A 10,651-nucleotide genomic window follows, 5' to 3' on the forward strand; every position below is an offset into this window, starting at 1 on the left:
CGCCTATGGGAATATATGTTTCCAATCACTCTCCTCAGGAATGAATACCTGGCATATCTCGCCGCTGCACTTTTCTCACCCCCCCCCCCCCCCCAACTTGTGCGTCCACTCGGTTTACAGTAAACACCCGGCGAAAAATCTTGGGGCCCGTTTCTAGGCGAGGCTTGAGAACAGGCCTCATTTTCCCAGACCCCAGAGATTCCACGAGGGGCTCCTACATCAAGCTGTCATATCAGGCTAATGAAAATCTCATTCTGCAGGGGGATCCTCTTAACGCTGCTAAAAGCACATGCTAACCAGGGGATTAGCCCTGTAACGCTAGGGGACTTTAATTTCAGCACCAGCATAAGTCATCACTGCCGAGCACCAACATTGATATATGGCTTAGAGCTGACTGGCTTGAGGTTTCTGCCGGGGCGGGTGTGTGTAGCACGGGGAGAGGGATTCAGTTGAGTCTCACAAGAGGCTCGAGTAGATTGAGTCTGACGTGATGAGATCTTGTAAACAGAACCAGAGCCGGTGAATGTCTTATTCACAGTCCAGCCTGAATTTCCGAGCACCTGTGGGAAGGTTTTCTTCAGCTGCGGCCTCGCTAAGATACCCGAAGTATCGGCTCTTGACGTTTTGCGTTGGAGCACTCGGAAACCCTTTTGAGGACGTGTCATCAAGGAGCGAGATGGGCAGAGACTCCCCAAACAAATCAATGAGCAACCATCCTCCCACTTGAGCAGCTGCTGCCAATGTACCCTTGAGCAAATTCCCTGCTTCGTTGGAGGGGTGGCGGGGTCTTGAATGTTAGCCGTGTACAAAACACAAAGCAGGCTGCAGCAGAGAGAACATGCACGCTCAGCATGTTTTCATTGGGTTAATAAATCATTACAAAGGTCAAGTTCATAGATCGCATGGGAATTATCATTGCATACATAAACATACAGAACGATCACCTCACCAATAACCGATTAATCATGGTATTATTATTGCTGATGTACAGAAAAGTGCCCTCACTGTGGATTAGAAACAATTAAATCCAGTCATGTAGGCTCACATGCTTCTTTGAAAGGCCCATTAATAAGATCATGTTTGCGTTTACTGAGCTGCGGACACAACGGGCCTCAAGCTAGAAACACATTTATTCGTAAGTGGCGCACACTCGTACGAGCTCGAGGAAGCCGAGATAAGAATGTTTACGTCCACATCGTCTTTGCTTGCAGTCTTTTTTTTTTACTGTCTTTTGCTTGTGCATTGCTGCGTTTCTTCGGCCACCTGTCAATCAGTGGAACAGCGTCCTCGACGCACACATAAAAACTAATGGTGAAAAACTTAATAGGGTACCTTCAAGTGACCAAAGTAAAGACTTAAGAATCGACTTACCTGAGACTCCCTGAAGATTTTACTTGAGACTGGAACACATTGATTGACCCCGATAAGTAGAAGTGTAAGAGTCCCAACTTTCTTTTATTTATGTGAAAAAAAAGAAAACTTTAAAGGCAAAATGTTCAAATGTCTTTTTAACAGTCGGTAATCACACTCTTGAAGGACTGTGAATTCCTTCTAAAGACTTTACCCTAAAATACTGTTCACGCAGATTTGATGTTTTTTCTTTACAAACCCCATATTCACATTTGCCTCTTTTCCTTCTCTCCGTCCTCCAGGTTTTACCGAGGCGATTACCACATCGACGTCTGCATCAACGACTACCTCGACGTCTACTGTCCGCACTACGTCGGCCCGGTCTCTGATGACCGGGCCGAGCGCTACATCCTCTACATGGTGAACTACGATGGCTACAGCTCCTGCGACCACACCGCCAAGGGCTTCAAGCGCTGGGAGTGCAACAGGCCGCTGTCGCCCAACGGGCCGCTGAAGTTCTCCGAGAAGTTCCAGCTCTTTACTCCCTTCTCCTTGGGCTTTGAGTTCCGCCCTGGCAGGGAATATTATTACATCTGTGAGTATGCTTATCTTTAAAAAAAACAAATACTACAGAGTAAGAGGTCAGTTTGCCAATTTTGCACCTTTTTCTTGTACGGCTGCTTGTTTTAAAAACTTTGGCTTCTCCTGTTAACGAAACAATGTTATATTACTCAAAAGGAATTACCCAAAAATGTATGTTCTGGTATCACTACTGAAACTCTGGTATCAGCAGTAAGTCATATTTATGATACCCAACTTTAACTGGAAGTTAAATCCGAATATCAATATCGATTTCATTTTGGAACCTTGCAAAGAGACAGCAGCTATGTTGGGGTTGTGTTGTTGCAAGTCCTTGGAATGAGCGCCAAGACAAAACACAAGCCAGAGGGAGCAAAACATCTCTACTGTCGAGGTCTTGTCTGAAGTGTCTTTTGTTGAGGACTGGCAGAGCTCAGTTTCCCCTCCTCGTGAGAAGACTCGGGGAAAACAAACAGCTGGGAAGTCTTGTGTTTTCATAAGTGAAGTCAGAGCCCTACAGGGGCAGAAGAGAGGGACTAAAGGAGAAACGGGGATGTTTTGCTATTTACAAACAATACGGGGATTTTTGCTATTTAGCAGACTGTGGTCAGAGGAACTTTATTGTAAGAATTGCAAAAGTCAATGAAAAGACAACCTTGGCATTACAAACAGAGTAAAAATAGAAAGATATCAAATCCAAAAGGGACTAGGTAGAGGAAGTATGGAGAAAGTGTTTCTAGGTGCAGTCATTGCAGTATCAGTGGAACTTTTTGGCCTTGCTTCTTGACCCAGAACAGTTTTTTTTTTTTTTTTTTTAAGGTTCCTGAAACTTTGAGACCGGTCAGATGAGCCTTTTTTATGTTTTATAGGAATCCAGAGGCTGATTATTTTGTGTTGAAATGCATATCCCTGATTCAAACCTTTTGTAGCAGTGAAATTGATGATAAAATATCAGTCGCTGGAGAATTTGCTCTCCTCATGTCCTTCAACACTTTCTGGTCTTGGCCGGTGTTACGAGCATGCTCCTGGGATCACACAATCATCAAGATACGCCTCGTGCGATTTAAAGCACATCTAAAGCTGTATTTCTGTTGCAGTATTTTGTATTGTGATGTATTGCCCTTCCCTAGATGTTTCCGTTGGATTTCCGCACCCGTTGGCTAGTCTACTTGACTCCATCGCATAAACATGACTGTACTGTTTAGTGTTGAGGGGGAGTGTGGTCTGCTAGCCTTGCCGCAGAATTGTTTGCAATTTCTTGGACGGCGATAAGAAAAATCCTAGATTGCCGAATTGTGCTTAATTAGTTCAGTTGGCTCTGGTTGATGTGAAACTAAGTGACGATGTTCTCGTAATATTTGATGATGATTGATCTTTCAGAGAGAAAAAGAGGGAGAGAGGCAGAGAGAGCAGTCCTTCTGGATGTTTCAGGCCATATGGACCATCTTTGCGCTGACTCAGATTAATGACTCATCCATCAGATCCTTGTTCACTAAAGACACTTGTCTCCCTTCTGGGAACTCATGATCTGAGCATGGGAAGAAATAACAAAAGACAGAGACACCCTATCATCCTAAGGCTTCATACCTAACCTTATAGTCAGAACATTTCACATAATACTCAGAAAGAAGAGCTTTTTCCCTTTTGGGAGTTTTGTTTTAATAGTAACGTCTTATTCCCTCCACATAGAATGCAGCTTCACCTGGATCATGTAACAATACCATTGATTGATGCTGTGGCCAATAGCTATATTTATATTTCAATTTCATTTTGGGAGAAATCCTATTTTCTTGTCCAACTACTACAACAATACCCATGAGCCTTAGCTGCTCTTTCACATCACATGTCGTAATTTGATCCATTGTTAGTGTAGAAATATCGATGAGTGCAGCTTTGAGTTGCCGAATGTGTGTAATCGTTAGCCTTAGCAAGCAGTCAGCGGTGGATCGACAGACTTGTTTTGTACCAAAACACTTTTAACGTCCACAGATGGGATTGTACCTTTGACTTTAACAAAGAACAAGATAGATTTTCCAAAACAGTTTCCCTTGACTTTCTTACTCGTCCTTCGGAGCATTGAAGCTTATATTGGGTTTGTGAGAAAATAAGTATTGCTGTCACACATGAAAATCATATTTTACCAGATTGTTGTTGTTGTTTTTTCTTCATCCTCCACTGCGTGGCACTAAACGGTGTTTTATCAGCTGCCGGTGTTGCTGTCAAATCACATGTTGACTGTGTCTTGCTCTAACAAAGCCTAACAATAGCTGATAGTTAATACCAGTATTGTATATATAATATGGTTTTGGAATCTCTAAGTGGGCATGTAAATAACACATTGAAGGGGAGATTCATGTCTGCTCGTCTCAATGGAGACAGACACCCCTTTGTCCTCCTCCGTGGTGATCATCATCCGCCTCAGGCAAGGGGGAGGAGACACGTCAAATAGACACCTGCAGTTGGCTAAGGGCCTGCCCGTCTGGCAGACAGACGAACACCCAGAGGGAAAGCCGCCCCGGTGTGGGATCAGTATTGCGGCTGGTCCGAGGAGGTCAAAGGTCACCGAGATGACGACCAGGTCTGTGCCGCGAGCTTCTCGTGGCCTCAGAGGGCGGCATGTTTTTCTAACAGAGCCTCGGCGGAGCGGGGAAAGCCTGATCCTAATCTCAGGGGATAGAAATCCAATTTTCAGAGGAGACAGTTGAGAGTCTGGCTCTCCCTGTGCGAGAGAGATGACTGTCTCCCTGTAAAGCCCTCGCGCTTCAAACGCCCGGGTCCCGCTCTGTACAGCCAGTGCAGATCTACATCGATAATGACATGAACCCCCCCCTCAGCACAGGGCCCCAACAGTTTCCCTGTAGCTTCTCGGGGCTGAAGCAAAGACAAAAGGGCTTTGTTCCCCAAGATAAACCAATCATCACAAGAAAAACATCTGATCCCTCAGTATTTATATCAGGATCCGTCTAATTCACCTCACAGTCACACCGAAGCTGGGCCTTACACAGGCATCCCGGCCTGTTTATGGATCTACGATGTGCGTCGCCAGGCCTGAATGCGCGATCGCGACGATCACGCGCCCATGTGGCACATGACGGAACGTGTAAACATGTGTCTGAGCGTGTGAACGAGAGGTCTACCGTCGTCATGGTGAGGCGGCGGCGGCGGCCGGGTGACCTGACTAACGCTGGGTCTAGAGTTGCAGTCGGAGCTGGAGTTACAATCACGGCGAAGCACGGCTGTGTTGCTCGAGGACAGAAAAGCCAGACTCTGACCTCAGTGGCAGACATGAGAGAAAGGAAGAGAGACAGTCGGGTAATTGTGTGCGAGTTGGAATTTGCAAGGGGATTGTGGTATGGGAGGAGAGAGGGAGAGGGTGAGAAAGTGAGATGAGAGGAAGACGGTGTGACACAATGTCAGAGAAAGATTAAAAACGAGAGTGAGTTACAGAAAAACAAAGAAGGAAGAAAAGATCTTCCACAGCTGGGAATCGGACGTTTTGGAGATGAAGGATCTTCCACGGGCTCTTTAAACGGATCAGATCTTTAAAAGTCACCTGACAAATAATCCAAATCACTGAAACGCTAACCAATTTCACACCCAATTTCACACCCGATCAGTGCCTCTCTGCATCTGATACCGATGCACCAAGCTTTCAACTCACTCCAATGTAAGGTGTGAGAAAGTCTGCTTGGGGTGGACAGGTTGGGTCAAACTAACACAGGACTTGTGAGCGTTGGATATGTATAATGACCACACGCCTGAACAAATGATTGGCCAAAAGTTTGAAAACGCAGAAAAATGTGCTACTGCCTCCACATTAAAAACCATCAATGCACTAACAAGCTGGCCACGGCACACCAGAGATAACGCATGACGAGGTCTCCACATATACGACACCTCGGGGTGCATTATCCTGCTTATAGCACGGTGAATTACCAAAATAAAACAAGAGTTGTTGTGTTTTATGGAAAATCTGTTTGTTTTTTTTACACTTTTAATTTGGCCTTTTTACCATCTGAAAAGCGACTGCAGCTACTGTTACCGCTGATGCGTGACGTCTTTATTGCAGCACAGACGGTTTCCTTCTAACATATGTAGACCGTCTGTTTCATTGCACTGTAGTGGGAGACATATGGATGGTTGCTCTGCTTACTTGCAGTTTAATACATCTCGTATTTGGACATATTGATCTGCGTTAGTGCTCAAATGATCAACTGATTCGGAAAATTACAATTTTTCCCATTTTATAAACTCAAAAGATCAATCATTTAAATGGCACATCATCAAGAGATTATCTGACAACCAATATGATTGTGAGTTTAAACCCTATATTGAAGAAAAAAAAGAAAACTATCAGAGCTTTCTTCTGTCCTACAATGGGTCTTGATATATCTGTCCCCCAAGACGTCCGTGCAAAACTGCAGAAGTAGACTTTTTATAGCGAGTGAGAGATAGATAACGGCAGCCAAGCGAGCAGAAGCACGAGAGGCATAAAGAGAGACAAAGACGGGGGCTTTTTGGCCAGTCGAGTTCAGAGACAGAATCTGAGACGGTGAATTCTCCCCGTCTGTTGCAGCCACCGCCGGAGCGTGAGGTAAGTTACTCGATACCCGCTGACACAGACAGAAGCGGCCGTGATTGACACCGACTCTGTCTCTCCTTTATTTCCTCCCTCTGCTGCTTCACTTCCAATATTCCCCTCATAGTGAAGTTATAAAAGATGATTTTTTTTTTATCTCCTCTCGCAGCCGCGCCGCATCTGATAAAGTGCCTTTTGAAATGAGAGCCGGAGTCATCTGCGACAGTGGAAACACTGACACGGTTTGCTTTTATCAGGGATTCAACGCACGCGGCCAGAATCCATCACACCAAGCGTCTGGGTGAAGGATAGAGGAGTGTCTGAGGACAAACTACGGACATGCCACACGGCCTCCCTCCAGGTTGTGTGTGTGTGTGTGTGGTCAGATTAAAAGCAGTTTGAGAGACTCTGCAATGGCCGCCGGAGGATCCCAGAGGTCAGAGTATCGAGACCCGTGGGGAGAAGTACAAAAAAAGTAAAAGGAGAAAATCTGAAGTGGGATGAACTTAAGGTCAGACAAGACATAAAAATGTTCTTGACAAAAGCGCACACAGGAGTCGCAGTCATCGGTCACAGCTGGAGACTCTATCAGCGACGTGGTCCTCTGCACTACTTGAAACTAATTTGTTTTGTTAGCGCTGCAAAACAATCGTAGCAACCCGGAGAGAGAAAAAAAAGAGTTTTTAATCTTTTTAATCTCTGCCTTTCACAATCAGGAAGCGGAGGAAATTAGATTTTGCAGGTGGGCATAACAGCACGTCACTCATCTGCAGAAATGACTGCCTCTGGACAAATTAGACTTGGAAATACGAGGGTGACATTGAGTTGTTTCATATCATGAAATATGGAACAGAAAGGCTCTCGCATCACGATGAGAGGGGAGTACAGAAGGAGAGATGAAGCTCTTCAGACTGTATTTAAAGGGGATAAGTGTGGAATACCACTGATGGAGCAAAGAAATTAAACAAAATAAAATACAATCAAATCGACCTTGTCAGATTGTTCAACACAGTTTCGCCGATGTTTATGAATGAAGGTAGATTGAAGAGAGTGAAGGGGTGAAGTTGTGAAGTGAATGGAGAATATTGAGTGGTTTTGCAGAAATGTATAGGATCACAAAAGTCCGGCTGGAATATTGTTGCCTTTCGAGATGCTGATCGGGTGATCTTGTCTTAGCCTGGAGACACGGCGATCAAAGGCCGGTCGAGGTCCAACATGTAGTGTGCCTCCTTTTGAGACCTTCATTATAAACACTGTAGTTAATGCAAATATGCCAGAATGGTCAACGCAAGCAGCTGTACAAAAAAAGGTGTAATTCTGACCATGAAAGAGATTTTCCTTTATTCTGTATGTTTAGTAGAATATGAAAGTGAAGGCGTTGTTGTCAAATAATAAACTGCTCTATTTTCATTTGTTCTAACAAAACTGTTTTGTTTCTGTAAAATGAATCCGCATAATCACACAACCCCAGATCAGACAAAGGGAGGTGTTGCGCAACATGCTGAAGGTGTTTTTTGTGCGATGTCTCCACAGCCTCCATCACTGACGACAAGGGGAGGAGGAGCTGCCTTCGACTCAAAGTCTTCGTCAGGCCTCAAAGTGAGTCGCACGTTGTTGAGTCTCGGCCTGCGATCGGCACCGTGTACGAGTGACGTTGGAGTTCCCTAATCTCCATATCCTCTCTCCTCTTTGTTTTTCAGACAATTGTGTGAAAAGCCCGGGCACCGTGCAGGAAGGGGTCGATTTTGACGACAACAGTCAAAACTCCCTAGAACCAAGAGGTCGGTGGGAATGCACAGTACATGATGTTAGCGAGCGTGTGTGTGTGTGTGTGTGTGTGTGTGTGTGTGTGTGTGTGTGTGTGTGTGTTCTTTCTATTCTTTTCTCTTCCTTGAATTTTATCCATCACCATTCGTGACTTGACACGCACACACTCTCTACTGTTAGCATCACGTCACTATTCATTTATAAAAATGACAGATTTTTTATTGCAAATATATGATCCGCAGATGTATGGCAGACTGTTATTAAAACGGCTTTCGATTTCCAATTCTTTCCCTTCAGACGGCATCGGCCCCGAGTCACCAGAGCCGGCTCGGAGGGACGTGAACTCCGCCGGGCGGCGCCACACCTCGGCCCTCCTGCTCAGCTCCGCCCTCACACTCTTGGCTGCCATCTTGTCTTTATAGCGCCACAGTCTGAGGAATCCCCCAGGAACGGACTGTCCTGATTGGACCAGAGGCCACCTTACCCTGCAACCCCTCCCCCCTCAAGGAGCACTTTTTGAAATAATAATACAAAAAAAAATACAAAAAACACACTGACAATCTCTCTCGGTGAAAAGAGAGAGGGAGGGACTTCGACGCCGAAGCCCTCGTTGTTTTTGGGACTCGACAACTAGAGTGATTCTTGACTTTTTGATGGGTGCCGACGGCCGAGGCGCCCCGAGGTGAAAGAGGCGCAGTCTCTCACCCGTTGGCCTCGCTACTGTTCACAGTACGCCGATATCAAAGACAAGCACACGTACATGCTTTCAGACATATACACGCGCAGAACACAAACTACACAGCCAGTGAGTTCTCTCTTCAGCTTGAATGGCAAAGAAGCACAGCAGGATCCCTCAAAAGTTTACAGACTTTTAACATTTTTTGTGTTGTTTTAGTTTAGGAAGACATCACGTAACCCCCCGACATGCAACAATAAGATAAAAAAAATATCTCACGTCGAAGTGAAAGAAGGTTTGGAAGAATATCCGGGAGCGACGCGTCACGTGCAGGCCAACGGAAAGACAAAAAAAGGAGACGGATGTTGTCACTTAGAGACGGTTGCCGAGGGCGTGGGCCTTTGATGACTTAACCTTCCTCTCAGGTTATAAAGGAGTCGGATGTTGAGCGTAAAGAAGTTTAAAGAAGCACTCATCTTTTAGTGTTTTGGATAGGGCCGAATTAATGATCGATTAATAGTGTTTGTTTCTGTTTTTGTTTTTTTAACAATTCACCTAATTCAATTGTAGCAGCCAACACGGGTGTACAGTAAAATATTTGAAGTGGATTTGGTATTTTGCCAGGCAAAATGTATTTTCCTATTTATTGTGAAGTCCTCGTGCTTTTTTTCTGTTCTGGTTTAGTCTGTAAGTACAGTAGAAAGGCAATAAAAAAAACAAAAAAAACAACCACACTTACCCATTACGTTAGTTCATATTACGCCGTTGTTTTGATACAATCATACAAAAAACACTGAGAACGGTCTATGTATCTGTTTGGCTTGATCGCTGATATGTTCTTTTAATTGTTTTTAACAAAGTCCAGGAAGAAAAAGAAAAAAGGAAAAAAAAAGAGTCTGATGTGCTATCAGGGTGTAGTAACCGTAGAATACTTCTGTTTCGATTATGTCATTAAAAATGTCACAAATGTAGTTTTACTCTTCACACTATTGCTTTTGTGAATCACTGTCATAACACAACTATTGTACATAGAGACAAATGTCCTACAAAGTTCAGGGATGTGTCCATGCCTAACATGAGGTCTTCTTCTCTTCTTTTCTTTTCTTTTTAAATCAGGAGAGTTACTCTTCCTCCCTCGGCTCAAGCAGCGCACGTTTTCTGACTTAAAGATGTTTCGGTGAGACAGTGACCGAGTTACAGAGCAGGTGGTAGTGAGTGTGTGTGTGTGTGTCTGTGTGTGTCTGTGTGTGTGTGTGTGTGTTGGGCGGGGATTCAGTTGCCCTCTTTGATGTCGTGTAAAGTGGCGTCCGCACAGAAAATACACCGGGGGCGCCCTCGTACCGGTTATTTCTGGACGGAGAAAAAAATTAAAAATACAAAACTGGACCACCGGCAGAGACGGCATGAGCAGAGCGAGGTGTCCGGTTCTCTTCGGGCGAACTGAAACTCTGCTCTTGTGGACCTGCGAGAGATGTGAAGCGTTTGAAGTGCTCCCGTTGAGATCAATGGTCATGTCGTAAACATGTATTCCACATCAGCTCCACTGTCGATTAAATTACTACATGTTGCTCTTCTCCTTAATTTTAAGCAACCTGGTCGTGATCCGTTTTCCAAAATCGACCAATCCTGACAATACAATCTGAAAAAACAGCCTTCCATCCTCCTGCTCACTAAAGCTATTTGCTCTGCGCTCTTTTCCT

General features: G+C 44.7%; 1 protein-coding gene across 1 annotated transcript in view; it reads left to right on the plus strand.

The window, feature by feature from the left end:
• Window positions 1–10,008, plus strand: part of efna5a (ephrin-A5a) — a gene marked incomplete at its 5' end in the record, with an annotated part of 62,811 nt that extends 52,803 nt beyond the window's left edge. Inside the window, 4 exons of the mRNA XM_079234823.1 lie at window positions 1,653–1,945; window positions 8,042–8,107; window positions 8,209–8,289; window positions 8,573–10,008. Coding sequence (XP_079090949.1) covers window positions 1,653–1,945; window positions 8,042–8,107; window positions 8,209–8,289; window positions 8,573–8,697 — 565 coding nt within the window. The 3' untranslated portion in view covers window positions 8,698–10,008. The remainder of the gene's footprint in view (window positions 1–1,652; window positions 1,946–8,041; window positions 8,108–8,208; window positions 8,290–8,572) is intronic.
• Window positions 10,009–10,651: the final 643 nt, after the last annotated feature.

The sequence above is a fragment of the Taurulus bubalis genome, assembly GCF_910589615.1.
Source record: "Taurulus bubalis genome assembly, chromosome: 19".
Lineage (NCBI taxonomy): Eukaryota > Metazoa > Chordata > Actinopteri > Perciformes > Cottidae > Taurulus > Taurulus bubalis.